Source organism: Rhyacophila brunnea, unplaced genomic scaffold (genome assembly GCF_057557595.1).
Source record: "Rhyacophila brunnea isolate RB1 unplaced genomic scaffold, BYU_Rbru_1.0 scaffold_14, whole genome shotgun sequence".
Lineage (NCBI taxonomy): Eukaryota > Metazoa > Arthropoda > Insecta > Trichoptera > Rhyacophilidae > Rhyacophila > Rhyacophila brunnea.
In genome coordinates this window covers 29,273,600-29,292,765 of record NW_028232796.1, presented here as the reverse complement: position 1 = coordinate 29,292,765, position 19,166 = coordinate 29,273,600, and the positions used below count along the sequence as shown (strand labels likewise).

The following is a 19,166-nucleotide window of genomic DNA, read 5'->3' as shown; positions in this document are numbered from 1 at the left end:
TTTTGTGTTAGAAATTAAAATCTAAGAATTTTTTCTAAAAAGGGTGCAGAAATTAAAATCTAAGAAATTTTTCTAAAAAGGGTGCTGGAGAATAATTATTACAAATCATTTTTTTGCCGTGTTTTTATTTGTCTAAGCACAAAAGTATAGTTTATTGGCTTTCAATTTCAGTGTTTAAAATCATTCTGATAATTTTCATTTTTAGGGGGTGCCAGGGCCCCTTGCCCCTCCCCCCCCTGGGTGCGCCACTGGGCAGTATAGTAATAAATATGTCAAATTTAATATAACTTGATTGCTTACGGAATATATAATACGAGTATCATACTGATAATAATATTTGAACAACGAAATTAACAATGGCATAGTACGTGCGATAAAAATCTTGATCGATCATTTCCTTTTTTTAATTATAAATGACATCCCTACTCTACTTTTTCATGATAAACTATTAATAGCTCGTGTCCTATAAGTTTGAAAATGAATCCCTTCCCACAAATAATAATGTGTTATCGATTCGATAGCAAAACACACCAGTTTCTCTTCCCGATCGTAAAATTTTCATTGCATCGACAACTTTCGCTGGCACACATATATTATATATTATGTGGGCTGAATCATTTACTCACCTACTAGGCAAATTTAAGCTTATCTACACATTTGTGTTTCCCGCGGTGCTTAATGCTTTCATAATATTTAAACATCAAACAATTATCTATAATATGTATGACTGTGAGAAAAAACCAGCTGTTGCCAGTCACTCTGCTTGTAATAATGTTTCATTATGGGGTATTAATTACATACCTACTTATTTACTTCTCCCCGTCACACCTCAGCATACGTCGGCTCGCACATCTAAACTCGTCTCGTCTGCAACGTGTCGAATACGTCGATGTGACATCATCGTAATTCACAAAACGTACGCTACCAAATGGAGCTCAGCAGATTGGTCGAATGCGACTTTTTGGTTTGGAAAAAGCATCTAGTGCTACTATCAACAAATTGAATGCGTTTCGGGCTGCGAGTCGACGACGCCAGAACGCATACACACAACTACGAATTATCGGTCATTCCTATACCGGCTCGCCGGTCGCCGTATCAAAATATCTATACGTTTTACTGTTTTAGAGGTTATGTGTGACTATCGGATCGACGTTCCTAGAAGGTTTGACTGATGGCTGTGCAACAGACGAGGCGAGTTTAAATGTGAGAGCCGGCTACTATATCAAGTACAGGGTTGCGCCATTTCCCGCGTGTATTGCCATGTCTGATCTGCAACGTGTAGAGCTCTGTTGTAGCTGGAAGATGATTGATAGAAGACGTATTCTATGGTGTGTCGCACCCTCGGGCCTCATTCGGAGTACGTGTTAGAATAAAAAATCAAATCAAGCGCGCGCACTATTTAATAAAAATACTTTTTTTTTAGGTAAATAGAATATCTCTTTTTCGGCAGGACCTTATAACTGTGAATCGAAACTATGTGTGCAAAATGGAATAATATATACACACGTGATATAATTTTGATAATTTATACTCAGATTAAGGGGGGACATGCTCAGCGTAGGTCAAAATGGAGCTTTTATTCTATTTTCAAAGCATGATCCTGGACATTCCTAAATCGTTATAGATAATGTATTTATATAATTTTGAAGCGTTATTATCCTTTATATTTATTTTAAACATTTGATGACTGCATAAAGTATTTTTATTACATAAAATAGTATTCTTTTAAACCTCTCGCTCTAATATTTTAGAATATAGTCATATTTCAGTACATAAATGTGCAGTGGTGTTAAGATTTTTTACATTTATTAATTTTTGGCATTTATATTAATTATTAATTCATAAATGGCATTTATAAAACCATCAGTATAATTTATGTCGACATTATTATACTGAAATATTTACGATAAAAAATTATGTTGATAATCTCTGTGATCCCAAATTTGACAAGAATTAGGGTACATTAAGGTACATATTCAAAAAACACATGCGTTATCATGTTCTTACTCCCTACTTCAGTTTTAGTTTGTCAATTTATGGCTACGGCCGTATGTTGTAGCTTAACCACTGGGGAATGCCAAAAGAAATGGCGTATTTCAAAAAAACACTACCTTATTCTTAGGTCAATAATTATTATAAAGCAATCATTATTCATAATATGTTTATCACACTTGAATGGTCAAAGACATAGCTTATAATTAGTATCTTTAGAATTATCTTCAAATGTGTTAATCTTACCCAATTTTTGAATAATAAAATACCTAATTCTTGTCAAACTTGGGATCACAGAGATTATCAATATAATTTTGTATCGTAAATATTTCACTATAATAATCTCAACATAAATTATACTGATGGTTTTATAAATGCGTTTAAAAATTAATAAATGTAAAAAATCTCAACACCACTGCACATTTATGTACTGAAATATGACTATATTCTAAAACATTAGAGCGAGAGGTTTAAAAGAATACTATTTTATGTAGTAAAAATACTTTATGCAGTCATCAAATGTTTAAATTAAATATAAAGGATAATAAAGCTTCAAAATTATATAAATAGATTATCTATAACGTTTAAGGAATGTCCAGGATCATGCTTTGAAAATATAATAAAAGCTCTATTTTGACCCACGCTGAGCACGTCCGCCCTTAAGTTACAAAAATACTGTGAAAGACTTTAACAGAGAACTTCACCCAATTCCGAGAGCCAACACAATGTTTCTACTTACTATTGTGTTTTTTGGAAAAATAAAGTTCTATGCAGATGGTATATTGATAGTTACCTCATTTTCAATCGATGTATGCTCCGTACCTACTTTCGTTTAGCATTTTTTCGTATTTTTGTGTCATCATCAACTGGTGAGCTAGCTATTTTATAGTGAACTTTGTCCAGTATGTACCTAAAACCAATTTATGAATATTAATAATTAATTACCTTCATTTTAGTCACAAATTTCTTCAGTAGGTACAATTGTTCATATTCTACCTGTATTTTTATTCTTTACCTATTTATTCGACTTGATCAATAAAATTTAATATGTATTATTTGTTTGTTTTTTTTTCAGATATGGTGCACCAAAAGAAGCGACCCACAAAATCAGGGGTCGCTCTGACGTCATCGAACTCCTGTTCGGAGCTGTCGATCAAGAGTTGTTGACAGTGAAGACTTTCTACTTCTTTTTCTATTCAGCCTTCGGCTCCCTGTTCCCTCTGATGGGAGTATATTTCAAACAGATGGGCATGAACGCCGGACAATGTGGATTGCTGATTGGGACCAGGCCTTTCGTTGAGTTCCTGTCGGCGCCATTTTGGGGAAGCTTGGCTGATAGGTAATAAAAATATTCAAATTATTTAAATATTTTAGCAGCAGAAGCTGTGGTACTAAAGCATTTATCACGCTTATAATCTTTGTAAGATGCATTAGAGTAAGATAAAATTTCTACGGCTAAATTAAATATTTTTTAGATACGTCGCCGGTAAATATTGATTTGAATGATTACATTCAATTTTTTTGGTGTTAAATATAAAGTTAGTGGTAAGTTAATTAATTTAGTAGAAAATATATTTAACTATGTTGTGTTTAAATTTGGTAGCCGTACTGAGAAGCAACATGATCGTCTAACGTTTTCTAGTTAAGTTAATAATAATAAAATTGAAGTTCTACTGTGGATTATAATACGTAAGAAACACGGCTTCATTTTGCCGAACAATAGCCACTATCTTTATATTATTACTCCGAGTTTGGTACCTAATTATATTGATCTCAACTGTGACAATGGATGTGCATAAAATAATATCTACTAATATATGATTGATTATTTTTCATTCCATACTGGATTTACTTAGTCAAGTTTCAGAAACATAGACCTACCTATTCAAACCTAAGAGGCATTTATTTTAGTACTGTGTAACCAAATATTATCAAAACATAATTTAGAAAAGGCCTTAAAAAAATTTGAAACAACATCAGAATGATCTTAGTTGAAAAATTTTGACTCTAGTGAGACTTGAACACGCATATTATATCCAGCACAACCGAGCAAAATGAGCAATTAATACTCAAACCAGTCAAACCATTAATATATTTTGTATTATAATATTAAGGCTTACGACCTAGGTGTCCTCCTTGTGAATAATTCCTAATACCCACAATTTTTCAAAATCCATCAACATAATAATATTATGTTATTATTATAGATGTCGCCTTTTTCATTTTAATCAAGTTTATAAAAATAATAAATATGATTCATAGATGGCGTCAGGATCCATTCCGTCTAATATTTTTTCAATGAATATTCTTTTATTTATGTTTCTGACTTTTCTTTGGCTTTTCCTAATTATGCGTGGCACTTTTTATTAAATAAACTAAACTCCGTAAATTCACTCAAAGCTCACTTGAGAACGTGGCGACCTGTATTGGGTCTCCTGCGCAGCTAATCTATACACAAGGCGGTTATCGATGGTAGTGTACCTATCATATTTATATATTGAAGCGGTTAATTGTTACAATAAGTTAAGTCTAAACTTTCAAAAATTGCTATATTTTAATAGCCCCTCTCTTGGCTGTATTAACTTTTATAGCGAGATAGACGATTTTGAAGTGAGTGATAATGTGTATCACTTTAGCCGACGATAGCCGCCTTGTGTATATATAAAATAGTTACACTGATATATTACCAGGCGTAAAAACTACTGATGCTTCACATCCAAACATGAGGCCTTATGATACGCTCATTTGAGACTGAGTGTGGTGCGTGGCGGGTTGTTTTGGAGGGGTCTATGTTTGTGATAATAATAAATTTGATTAGGTACACAGTGCAAATAAGTATAAATAGTAATAAATGCCTGTTACGTTAGGTACATGAATTTTCTCGTGTATAATTTCCAATATTCTCATATATTTTTTTAATTCTCACTATCATAATAATAATATGTCAAAAATACTTAAATGGGAATTCTCTCGTACTGATTATAGTTAAGATTTTTCAACCACTCGAAATATAGTGGACAGAACGAACATCTTTGATTCTACTGATAACACGTTCGAATCCTTAATCCGAAATTTTAATATCTTGTTTATATTCCACAATAAATATGACACAATAAATTTTATTAAGTGAATACCTAAAAACAATTCTCCATTAAAAAAAAATAGTCTCACAAGTTTACCTCGAGCTTCTGTTTGGAAATGAAAATGGTAATTTAACTTTTTTTCGTGTGAATTTGAAGCCCTCGAGTGTTATGTTAACTCGAGGGCTTATCGGATAATAAATTATTGTTGACAATATAATAGTGTCAACTATTACGTAAATATAACTCTAACAATATGTTTATTAGAGAAAATTATTTATCTCAATTTCCTCTTATAGGTAAAACCTTTAGCCCTTATCTCAACTTGACAGGCTTGTGTCCCCGAAAGGGATTTGTGGTTGTACTGTTTTCTATAATAAGCTTATCCATTTGTAAATATCATATTATCTCTACTTTCAAATAATAGATTTTATTTACCTACTTACGTAAGCATGTTGTTTTTAATAAAAAAAATCTTTTTCATTATTTTTCAACACACTTCGAAAATTATTAAAAAGACCGATGTAAACTTACGTAAAAATCAATGAGTAACTAAATATTATTACTCATCGCTCCCACAAAGGGAGGACTGACAGGGCTCTAGTCTGGCCAGCGAGGTGAGATAAAAACACACATCACCAATTTCTTCTAATCGTACACAAGTCGCTTGCGGCGTTATTTCACTTTATTGTAATATGAACTATTTCAAATATGTGTTTGTACGATGTACGTAATTTTATGTGATATTATGATGATTTATATACGTACTTAAAAGATAATTCACGTATAGAATTTTGTTTTAAATTTTATTCGCTATTAAAACTGGGCAGTAATTATTGTGTGCGCGTTCCATTTTACTATGCGTTGAGCATTGCCTCGTAAGCCCCTTGTGAATTCCATACCTCGTCAAGCTACCTTGTGCGAGCTTTGTCTTACATTCAGCTTTCCATATCCATATCCGGAAATTTTAATGTTTACAGTCGGCCGTATCTCAGTTTACCGTGAAATGTTGTATCGGAAATAAAATATATTCATAACAAAAACCACCAGAATACAAGGAAAAGACAGAAAAAAAATGTTTAGATAAGTAAATTAAAAATACAACCATATCATACAACCATATCATACAATGTATAATACACAATTTAATTCTGATAGGTGCTCGTAAGTATCAAGTAATACATATCACAATATCTGATAATGATTGTCAGTATTATTATCAGATGTTGAAAATTGGAAAATTACTGTCTGTAATTAGGGATTGCAATACCGAATGAAAATACCAATACCGGTATAAGTAAAATCATTGTAAAATAAAACAGAAGTAGGTATCTACCAATAAATATAATATGATGTAATCTCTTTAAAATATTAATATTTTATAGCACGTGTCATTGCTGGTTGCGGGCCATGGAAGTAAACCAGACATCGCGTAACCTGACAAAAAATTACAGTACTCTTAAGCCTTTATGTTAATTTAAAAAAATTGTTTCCACTGTCGATACCGAATATAAATCGGTATTGTCTGAATTTTAAAACCGGTATTTTGGAATAAAAAAATACTGGAATACCGGTATTGTAATCTCTATCTGTAATGAATTTTCCACGAACAATGCGTATTTTTTGATCTAACTAAACACTATAGGTACGATCATTTCTTTCCTGTAAGATAGCACACAGTGAAGTGAAATGTAATACGTACAATTTACATGTATTTATCCATTCCAAAATATCAATTTAGATTTATAATTGTTACATAAGATAATCCACTTTTCATAAACATAACATTACTAATCAAATAACAACATGAAACGTCTTCTCAGTGAAACACACAATGGTTTATCTCGACGTGGCTCGTTGGGATATCCGTTTCATCTCACATTGTTAATTCCGGCCTGGTTGCCTCCAATTTCTTGCTCAGCCCACCCATACGAATTTTCAGTTTAATTTGTTATCTAACGAAGTGGATTTATACCTTTTTCCCGACAATAAGCTCGCTTTGCGCGCGCCCCAAAATGGATTTAATCTGTTATGTAAATAGATATGCTTTCGTTTTCATGAATTCTGCATAATAACACAATCTGTTATTATTATTACGATTCGATATTTTTCTCCGGGATATTTTGCAATCGTAAATTCTGTTTAAACTTTTTTTATTGTCACTTAAAACGGTAGCACAATCAAAACAGGTGGAGATTTTATTCAAATTTTCCTTGATATAAATACACACCGACCAATTCATTTGAAAGTATCGTACACATCAAATACAGATTTATCGTATAAATAACATTTTAGTACTTACTTTTTTTATTTAAACACCTCTGTTTTCCTACAATCAATAGACTTAACTCACATGCGAAACACCTCCCCCCCCCCCCCCCCCCCCCAATGTGGCAAAATCATGTTTAGGAGATACAACAAAACTGTTCTAAAAATGTAGAACATAATAAATTCAATAAATAATAATTAATGCAGTGTAGTAATATTATTTACACTATTTTGGATAATAAAATTATAGAATTTGTTCAAAAGTTTTGCAGAAAATGTAATAAACGTGTTCTTTCTCAACTAGTTAATAACTAGTTGAGAAAGTAATGTAATGTATTTTATGGTGAATATAATATATTCACCATAAAATACATTACATTGGAGATTAATACTGCCCCCATAAGTAAAAACACAGCTAATGGGAAAAAATGAAAAATTAAAGTAAGTAAGTATGAGTAGATAAAATTCTGAACATAATCAAATAACAAAATAAATAGCAAATCATTTATTTTAATATACAAATCATCATAATGTATTCATTACTTTAGCAAAAATGTTAGGCTTTTTGAAGCAACAAAACAGTAAATAAGATTCATAAGCAAAAACGCTGGCTTACTGTTTTTTTGTTTATGATTCTAGAATTTTTACACAAACGTAATACCGCATGTAACTGGTAATAGTGAGATAACCTCAAATTAATGATTCACAAACTTCATATCGCCCTACATGTTTAACGATATTTTAAGACTTACGGTGATTAAGTTCGAAATTGGACAAAGAATCCGGAAAAAAAGATTCTCAACCTTGTTTTGGAGAGTATGCAATTGCAAATTCGATTCGAAAAATTGATCAAAATGCTGCAAAATCCAATGAAATTATAATGGCTAGTAAAATGTTAATGAACAGTTAATTCTACGAAGCACGATATGAAGTTTTTGACTAAAACTTCTCAAGTGTACGTTGCACCATGTGGAGCAACAGAGGAAAAGAAGAAATGCATAATTCAAAAATAAGGAAGAGTAATGCCTACAAATAGGATGACGTTTTGGGAGTCTTCCCACCAAAACTGACGAATTTTTATATATTTAAAAATATATATTGTCATTCCAATATTATTTAATAAATAAAATAACATTGCATTAAAAAATAAGTATTTCATTTTTCAAAAATATTCATTACAATCCAACAAGCAAATAAACATATTTACTGTTTTTTTCCTTATGAAACTGACATTATTCCAGTATATTTTAAGCGTACGTAGGTATTTCATGAGAGAATGGGTTAAGAAGCATGTGAGCGAAATTTATATACGTGACTAAATGACAAAGTGCAACGCGTATGAGAGGGATGCAACGTAGGTGTTCTGTTTATGCGATCGCGCAACAAAAGAGCACTCTTTCACATGAAAATTTATGGAGTTTACCAACTTTACTATACTTCATGCCTTTGCTAAATAATTTAAAATGTCATAACAGAAATAACGTAATAGTATAAGACTCCTTCAATTTATGGTGCAAATTCTTCGATTTAATTCCACAGGTGGCAAAAAGGAAAACTTCTTCTTCTCGCGTCCCTGTCTGCGTGGATAGTGTTCACTCTACCGCTAGGCTTTATCCAGCCTCCGGCCACCAGCTGTCTAGCGAAGCTCAACGCTACAGACTACGAACTCCGAACTCCTGAGATCATCCCACAGATCTTAAGAAAGCGGTCCATTCCTGACGATGTTCCACTTTTCTTGATCGACCCGAAGGACACTGCCCAGTCTCCGTGAGTATTATATTTTATAACTTTGATATATATTTAAGGGGAAACTTACCTTTTATGTAGTGGTGGAAAATAGCTGGGCTTGGTAGGATCGATTTCATTTAAGTCATAATATTATTATTTTAAAACCAGAAAAAAATACCAACTTTGTCGGTGAGCTCAACAACGACGCAATCTTGTTCGCATGCAAAATGCATGTCAGAGAAAGACAGTTTATACGTTACAGCTCTCTCACGCTACAAATTTTAATATACAAGTCTATCTTTATGAATTTCTCACACACATTTGCGTATATTTTCTCACACCTTACCCCAATTAATACGTCCTCTCCTCAACTCTCACTCTCTCATATATTCTGTCTTACCTTACCACTTTATTAATATACTCTTTCTCCCTCTCTCAAACACATTTACGTATGTTTTCTCTCACCTTATCCCTATATTATTCCTTCTCTCTCCTGCACAGTTTCGTATAATATGATTTATTTTCTCTCGTTGCGTTGCAGACAGCAATATAGATAGATCAAGACAAATATAAGGTAAAAATAATAGTACCAATCAAGAAACTATTATTATCAATTAAATACAACGTTTTTAAAACTGCAGTAAAACTGACTTTAAGAAGATTACCTTACTGCGCCTCGTTGTAACACATGTAATTAAAAACTGATCTTTAAACACTAGCTAAAACCACTCTCAAACTCATAACGTTCCAGCATATCACCCACAGATGTAGTAGGTTATCGTATGCTGGGAGTCAAATGCGATGTTTAAAAAAAATCTCTTTCCTCAGGATTCTATCTCGCTCCATCCGTAACGTCAAGCCACAAGCCGTTGCGGGTCAGTCACCGATGGACGTGAAATATGCCTCCAACTACAAAGACGCCCAACACAAGGGCTGGGTATCGCCGATCTTCTCGTCTATCGTCTACCGCACTCAGGACATTCAAAAAGCCTTCATGCTCCTCCTTCTACTGGTCATCATCGGAGAGTTCTTCAGCGCGCCCGCCATAACCCTGGCAGATTCCGCTGTGATAACTTTGCTTGGCGAAGACGCCGATCGGTACGGGCACCAGAGGATGTTCGGGTCTCTCGGGTGGGGTCTGGCCATGTTCTTCGTTGGTATTGCTCTAGATCATTCTACGGCTTTCCCTGATCATCCATGTGGTCCTGAGAAGCAGGAGAAAAACTATACCATATGTTTTGCGACGTTTTCTGTTCTTATGGGAGCTGCATTGATCACTGCAACACAGGTAAAACAATCATTATAATATTATCAAACGTTATATTTACTACACAAACATAATTTGGAATACCTCCTGGAAGGCCTCAGTGACAGCGTTTTGCAGTGCGGGGCGTGCAGCATGCATATTGTGTAGAGCCCGTATTCTTTATGCTGGCGTTCACGCCACGTCGCTCACGGACGGAAAGCATTGTGTCATCGCGTTCGACTGTTGCAAGTTTTCAATAGGAGGGAACGAGAGGGAATACAGTGTTGGGGGGGGAAACCACACGCCAGCATAAAGAAAACGAACTCTACACTTGTTTAACATGCACGCCGCACTCCCCACTCCGTAAAACGCTGTCACTGTGGCCTAACACTTGAAACCTACTTATTAGAAATAATAGAAAGATAGTTGTACCCAATAGAACTTTTAAACCACAATAATCAGAATTTGAGTGGTTTGCTTTATCAGTTAATCTATCAGTGTAATCACTCATCAAAGTTTCCCAACAATATGTTTATATTGTGTTATTTCAAATTCCGTTTATATTAGGCGTCCAGTTTTGTATTTTTTTTTTATCAAGATAACGATGGTTAAATTTATAACCGATGTCAGAATCTCGTAGATTTATAGACGTAGGCAACAAAAATAATGGAAAGTGTGTTGTCTTCTGGATGCAGCTGTAACAAGATTTAATCTCGAGTGTGGAGAAATATGAGATAAACTTAAAACATACGTGTTAAAGAATATGTTATTTTCTATATTTTTTTTCTACCATGTCCGATCCTAATGAGATCATAACATGGGTCTCCACAGAGTGGAAAATTGTATTAAATGATTTTGTTTTTACGAGAAATGGATGTCAGCCACTTGCTCAACCTATTGGGTCCATACTCTAACCCAAACACAAATTGAAAAACAATATGACGTGTACTTGCCAGACAGATTCGAACCTGGGACCCACGACGTCATAGGCCGACGCTTAAGCCGCGTGGCCATCATGGGACTGTGTTTCAATTAATACGTCGATAATAAATTATACATTTAAAATTTCAGATCACCTTCAAGTATGATTATCCCTCTGTGGAAGTTGAGATCCAAGGTGCTCGTTCTCCGCCAACTGAAGAAGAACGTCTTCAAAGCCAACTTGCTGCCCAACTCAATCTTCCAGGGCTCGACACCTCGGCCACGGCACAGGCTGATGTCAAACCCATTGCTCAGGTTAGTTGAATTATGATGAAAACATATAGAAATAATTAACAAAAAAAAATCAACTTTCTTCTTCATAATCTACGCCTTAGAACAAGTCCTCACCTCCTCTGCTCAGTAAAATACGCTCCTTCTCCAATCCTTTGTGTTAAGAATTTTAGAGTATAATTCGTAACTCTATCCTCCCAGTACATAATATCTGGGTTTGCCAAGTTTAGTGTGTTCTTCTCTCTGGATTCCTTGATTAATAATCTGTTATCATTGTTTTCGCCGTACACTGTATACTGTATAATATGGATCAGTGGCGAAGGCTCATTACTAGGTAATTCTTTAAAGCGTACTTAATTTAAAATAAATTTGATCTTACATTATAATATTACCCATAACAGGCTAACACAGGCGTCGATACGTGATATATATCGCAATATAATATCTACCTACAAATACGCCGCGTCGTATAATTATGCATTCGAAGACTGTAATAATTCGTACGTAAACATATAATAGTTATATTAAATATCGTCACGTGACATCTACCGAAAATTTATGACAATAGATCGTCAAGTTGGATTAGAGTTTGAAGGTTTTTCATTATAAGCCTTTAAGACATATTGTAAATGAAAATAAGATCATTTATTTTCAAAAAAGTCGTTAAATCCTATAGATACTTATTTAAAAAATAAAATTGAAATTTTATCCCTTTTGCATACTTATTCATTAATAGTAGTATCATATTATATCTTTTTATGTCCCGTAAGTATAACTGACAACTAGTACCTACCTATGCACTATGATCCTCATTGTATGTCTACTATCAAAAGTCACTCTTCGATGTGAGCCCAGGGCTCGAAATGGACCGGAGCGCCATTCTGGTTCATAAAATAATTCGACCACTGAGCGAGACAGGCCATAAAAAATCTAACACACTTATTTTTTATAAAATACACATAAATTTTGGTACTTAACTACGCTAATATTTTCGTAAAATCATTGAGCGTTCCGGTTCGTAAAATTTTCAATTTAGAGCGCTGGATATGGCTCAGTTCAGCATTAGCAGTTAGAAGTAAGTGTAAAAAATATGGGTCATGTGCAAACCTCGCCCCATAATTTTCTCACTACCCATCGTTCTATATATTATATTTAATCAATAATAAACATAAATCAATCTACAAGCTTTAAGTAGTAGTATAATGAGCATATTGAGAAGATAAGTATTCAGGTCCTCGGCGCTCTCCGGTAAAATGGAAAAAAAATGTGACACCTCAAAAAGACAATAATATTACACAACTGGTGATTTATAGCACAGGTGCTACATACACTGAAGATAAACCATGGGTAGCTTGGGGCTGGGAGTAATATATAAACCAACCCCCCTACGTCATAATAATGTCACATCCCTCCGGAGGGCAACAGCCTATATTAATTTCAAGAAAAAAAGATAACCATCCAATCATTAATATTTGTTTTGTATCGTTACAGACTAAGATGTTCGCCCAAACCACCCGCGAGATGCCAGAATGGATGACGGTGCTGAAGCAATTCAAGAATCTGAAATGCGCCAGCTTCCTCTTCGTGGCCTGGTTCATGGGCTTTGGAATCGGTCTCATCTTCACTTTCCTGTTCTGGCATCTCCAGGACTACGGAGGATCACCGACTCTTTTCGGAGTGGCATCAGTCATAAATCACATCTCTGAAATCTTCGCTTACTTCTTCAGTTTTAAGCTCATCACCCAAATGGGCCACGTAAAGGTGGGTGTTCTTGAACCTTTTATTAAACTCTATATCATTTTTAGTTCCTCTTTGGCCTATAATACGATTAGAATAATTTTAACCAACTGAAATGCATCCAAAAATGACGTATCTACCAATAATTTATGATACAACTATGTCAACATATTCTCAGATAGCCAATCCAGTCTGGTAGATCTCCAAAACTCATCATCTAGTCACCCACTAGTAAGGGACATTTTAACACTATCAACACAGCTTCGAATGATAGGAACAAACCCTAGATTCTTCTGGATAAGAAGTCACACAGGGATAGCCGGAAACGAGGAAGCTGATAAATACGCTAAACAAGCCACAACAGATAAAAAACCTTTAACCTATACGCACTTCCCCCTAAATTACGCAAAAGAAAAACTAAACGAAGACACAATATAGATCTATGGAACAACAGATACACAACATCCGCACATAGGATCAATAACGCAGTAATTTATTCCAAATATAAAATCTGCCGTCACTCTTGCCAGGAACATAAAAATATCACACAAACTCACACAGATACTAACAGGCCACAGAGCCTATCTAAAAAAAAATTGAGGGACGATGACTGTTGTCCATGTGGTGGCTACACATCTCAAACTGTGTGGCATGTCATCAATGACTGCCCTATACCAGAAAAAGAGCGATGGACTCTCAGAGCTCTATGTAGACAGCGTAACCATGAAATTGACCTCTAAAAACCTTATGAAATACTAAACAACAAAACAACACAAGAACACTACACAAAATATTTATTTTTGGCTATAAGGAAAATTTAAAATATAAATGGACAAATATAATTATCGCACATCGTAACTAACCCTCCCAACCACCTTGTACGAAAAAGCAAGAGCATGGTTATATATTTTAAAAATATATATGGAGAGTTATCGAACTTGTCAGCAAAACATTCAGCTACGAGTAGTTACCAAAACATCATTTTCAAATAAGAACCTTCTTATAATATTTATGTCATCTATTTTTATCTAGCACATAGATAAGATGTATGTGTTTTTTTTTTCTCCTGTGAAAAGAATTCATGGAAAATCAAATACATTATAAAATTACTGTCCTACTTAGGTAAATGATACTGTTTATGATACCCAATATGTTTTGCAAAAATTCGGAAATCATGATAAAGCTGGGTGGCAATAAAAATATGTTTCATTATTCATCAGGTTCTGTGCATCGGTCTGGTCGGTAATATCTTGCGCTTCCTCTACATCTCTTGGCTCCGTAATCCGTGGTGGGTTCTCCCCTTCGAGTTCATCCAAGGCGTGACCCACGCCGCTGTGTGGGCGGCCTGCTGCTCCTACATTGCTCACTGCACTCCTCCGGGACTTAGAGCGTCGGCTCAGGGAGTACTTCAAGGAATTCATCACGGGTTAGGACGTGGTTGCGGAGCTGTATTTGGTAAGACATTCTTAATTGGTATTTTACATTCATGTGTAAAGGGCGCAATCACAATTTGATACAGTTGCGAATCAAACAGAGAAGCTTCCGCACATTATTCAGATGCTTTACAAAGCTGGTCACAGTGGCCACTATACCTAATTCTTGTATAATAATAAATGTATTGTGGCGATTTTAGGTGGAATATTCGTAAGCTATTTTGGAACGACAGCTACATTCCGAGGATATGGAATCATCTGCATAATGGTACTCGTCGGTTTCATCTTCATCAACTTCTACCGCAAGGACACCGGATTCGTATCTGACCTACCTGTTACTGAAGATCCTCATCAGGTGAGGAAACGTCTCCATAAACAAATCAAGCAATTTGGCAATACACAAACTTTATTTACAGACGGGCTCTTACATATTATAGTGAACTTTACAAATTATTAATTTAAGACGTTCACAACATGACATTTAAAAAAACAAAGAAATAGTATTAAAACAGTATAAACAACAAAGAAATATATGCAGTATTATAAAAACAGTATAAAAAGTAAATAGGTACAAAAACTATATAAGTAGATACATGGAAGTACACTGATTGAGCTAAGTGGATCCTATTTTAATAATTTAGAAAACAACGCCACCTTATAATACTCATCCTCGCGTAGATGTAATATATTATCAACATCCGAAACGATTTGGTTGAACAGAGTTATTGCCCTCCTAATTGGCATTACCAATGGCAGGTTAGTTCTGCACCTTAGAAGAACAAGCAACTGATGCTTCCGATTTCTAAAATAGTTATAAGTATTATATGTCTACCATTAGGTACATATAATTTTTCAGTCGATTTGCAGTCTAAAGCTCAATCAAGATTCAACATATTTGCTAAATTACGATTATTTTTAAGTAAATTTGCATCAATTGAGCGCACATACATATAAACTAGGCAATGCGCTTTACAGATTAAGCTACCAATACTGTTGGTGATATTCAGAAATTTAACATGCATAAAATACTGTTCATTATTGCAGGTTGCTGAAGAAACTGCTCACCTCGCCCCCCACGGGGTACCTAGTAACCCTTTGCCACGTGCCCTGTCCTCCAGCCGTTTATCAGACATGGGCAACCAGGAGTATGGGTCGACCAGGTCACAGCCAGCCGGGCCAAGCCTTAATGTTCCCGGGGCGGCTGCACCCCAACCCACAAATCCATTCAAGCAAGAACCTGCCGCCACTAATGAGTATGGCTCTTATAGATAAGGTAAGGATTATGTTTTAGTAAATCGAGTAATTAAAAAAAACTAGTTTGGTGAAGTACCTATACAGAAGTCTTGTGAACCAATATCTAATTGGCTTAATATAATATCTACCACCTATCCTACCCACGCCCACGATGGCTGAGCAGTTACTGTGGTACCGGGTTCGAATCTTAGGTTTGGCAAAAATATACAATGTTTTTCAATGTGTGTTCAGGACCCACAGAATAGAAATAATATATTAAGGAAGTGGCTAACATGATCAATAACATGAACAATCAGGAATTCTGCTTAAAACCATGGCAGGTAGTCTGTGACATCTTAAATCCAAGATGGCGGTCACAACAAGCAATAAATAGAAAAATCAATCATAACTCTATTTGTTGTTTTGTATGACAGTTGTGTAGGTAGGTTCAGGGTCTTTTTTGTACAAAATAATAAAATAAGCAAAAAACGTATCATGTATTTCTTGACATCTGAGTTGTCACAGCTAGGGAATCCAAAACCAGGATCCCGAATCCCAGGATTAGTAAACATAATCCCTAAACCTTCAGGATTGATTTATTATCCATCGCAATCAATTAGTATGTTTACAAAATTATGTTAGTGAAGTGTATGTACCTGCACATGTCACAGGGGGAATCGCCGGATGCTCATGGATAATAAATAACCATTTTTTGTTATCATACGCAATCGTAAAACATCAAACGTCAAACAAAAATAATAAATTCGTTCATTTAACCAGCTAGACGCCACTGACGTTCTGACACGCGAACGGCGTCTAACCGCCAGTGCCACGGACATGCAGGCAGGCACTTGTTTCTATGACGAATTTTATGAATGTTATCTTTTCTTAAATAAATAAATAAAAAAAAAATATTTTCACATTATTATGTATATTACAATATTATTTACTCCATTAAACCCATTTATTTTCAAGATTGAACGTATACAATATTAACATTAAATGTCTTAAATAGTATAAATTATACTAGACATTTTTGACCGATTTTATCAATGCTATTTGTATAAAAAATAATAATAAAATATTAACTATCGAAAAAACGCTAATTCCGGGACCAGTCCCGGGATCCCGGGATCGTCAAAATTTTGGCTCGGGATCGGATTCCCTAGTCATAACCACTATAGCTAGTTATCTCTATTTACTTATGTTGTTATATTATATATACATACCTATATCAATTTTTCTTTTTTTATTTTTTCAGTGAAAAACCTTCATTCAAATGACTTCTCCACACAGAATTCATAAAGACCTGCTATCGATACTTCACATGAAATCATCAAATTATATATACGTCTGCTCTAAACAAAAAAAAAATAGGCATAAATAAATAACGCAACATCAGTTATCTTCATATTTAACATTTAATTAATATTAAAAAAATTAAACTATTATTTACTTTCATAGATCAAAGAGGGCGGTGTGTTATTTTATAGGGTATGTAAAAATGAAAGCACGATAGTTCCAAAAATGAAAACGGTAGAGCTAATTAATATTAAATGCTAGATAGACGTTACTATAATATTTAAGGGATTATAATGTTTATTTATTTTGTTTCTCATTATCACTTAAATATTAATAATCAACTGCAAACTGTTATATTAAATTTTTATTTAAGTTATAAGCCTTTGTGTCATAATAAGTAATTACTTACAAGTATTATTGTGAAATATTCAATTGATTGATTGTTTAAACGTTTGAAAAATCGATGAATGAATGTTTATGTTAAATCAAAACTATAAATTTACATTTTTTGCTATGTGTAATAATTAAAGTGAAGTGTTATGCTACTAGTGATGAAATTACAGAACATGCAATTAAATAAAATATGTCATCTTCGCTTGGTCGCACATTGAAAATCATCTCGACTCGGGTACAATCATAAATCATACTGAAACAAATGAAAAAAATACATTCTCCACGGTGATATTTCGTTATTCTGCCTGTGCCCTATGCCTAATGAAATTTGTTACATGCGACCAGCAGATTTTTTTTTCACCAAAAATGTCCCACCGATGCTAGTCTTCGACTTCTATATCGAAACGTAAACATCATTGCAGCCATTTCTGCAACTAAAACTGTTGCAATACCTTTAAACTCGGACGGCGAGTGACTAGCAAGCGGAGTCGCATGAAATTTGTTGCGCCAAATGTTTTTTTCAAACTTGAAAATGTTTCATTCCAGCCGCGTGCGAAGGTCCATAAGATGACTTGTGTTTTATGAATAACGATTACGTCACATCAACCTTTTTGATATGTTGCAGATGAGACGAGTTTGATGTGCAAATAACACTTCACTACCATATTTTAAAAAAATTATTAAACACTCTTTCACTTTTGATAGGTATACGATTTATTGCAGAACTAAAAATGATTTATTAATATTGTTTATTACCTAGTCATATATCTGTATATAAAAGCAATCTATGTGTATAATATTGATTTGTACAAAAGACACTAATGTTAGTAGGTATCCATTTTGTTATTATGTAAGTAGGTAATTTTATGTTTAATTTATCATGTTTTTATGTCTAAAGCTGCGTTAAGTTTTTTTCTGAATGTGAGTGTTTGACTTTATTCCAATATTCAAATTTTGTATTACTAAACTATGAATGTTGGTTGTACATAGTAAAATTAATAATTCATTCAGCCATACTTTGCCAGAATAGAATAAAAATATATTACATGTTATCGTGCATTGTAATACTACTATCCTTTACTCTGTAAATATATATTTTTAAATTGTACAAAACTCAGTATAATTACCAATTATTAATTTTTATTTGAATATTCTCATTTGATTTATTTCATTTCATTATTTAAGCTTTATTGCACTGTAAAAATTAATTATTATTATAATTTGATTCAAATGTGCTTAATTAATTAATTTCATTGATCATTGAAAGTATTATTTGTAACACTGGTATTATTAGATTATTTCAATTTGAATATATCTGATTATTGACTTTGTATTGTGAACTGTCAACAATTAGCAGATTTTAATGACGCAATAATACAGAAAAAAATAGGTAATTCTGTCTTTAAGGTGAATATTTCACCGACCAGAGGCACCTAAAGGAAAATGCGAAGATTGCAATTTACTTTTTAAAGTGTTTTAATTAATAAATTATAACATTAAAAAGAAAAAAACGTTACAAATATTAATTTGTTAAAAGATCTC

The 19,166-nt window shown here is 33.8% G+C and overlaps 1 protein-coding gene across 1 annotated transcript in view; it reads left to right on the top strand.

The window, feature by feature from the left end:
- The window catches only part of jef (major facilitator superfamily domain-containing protein 6 jef), a 30,354-nt gene extending 13,028 nt beyond the window's left edge, over positions 1-17,326 (top strand). Inside the window, exons 2-10 of the mRNA XM_085941805.1 lie at positions 3,068-3,331; positions 8,880-9,107; positions 9,897-10,356; positions 11,386-11,550; positions 13,018-13,287; positions 14,484-14,718; positions 14,897-15,051; positions 15,741-15,969; positions 17,191-17,326. Coding sequence (XP_085797931.1) covers positions 3,068-3,331; positions 8,880-9,107; positions 9,897-10,356; positions 11,386-11,550; positions 13,018-13,287; positions 14,484-14,718; positions 14,897-15,051; positions 15,741-15,968 — 2,005 coding nt within the window. The 3' untranslated portion in view covers position 15,969; positions 17,191-17,326. The remainder of the gene's footprint in view (positions 1-3,067; positions 3,332-8,879; positions 9,108-9,896; positions 10,357-11,385; positions 11,551-13,017; positions 13,288-14,483; positions 14,719-14,896; positions 15,052-15,740; positions 15,970-17,190) is intronic.
- Positions 17,327-19,166: the final 1,840 nt, after the last annotated feature.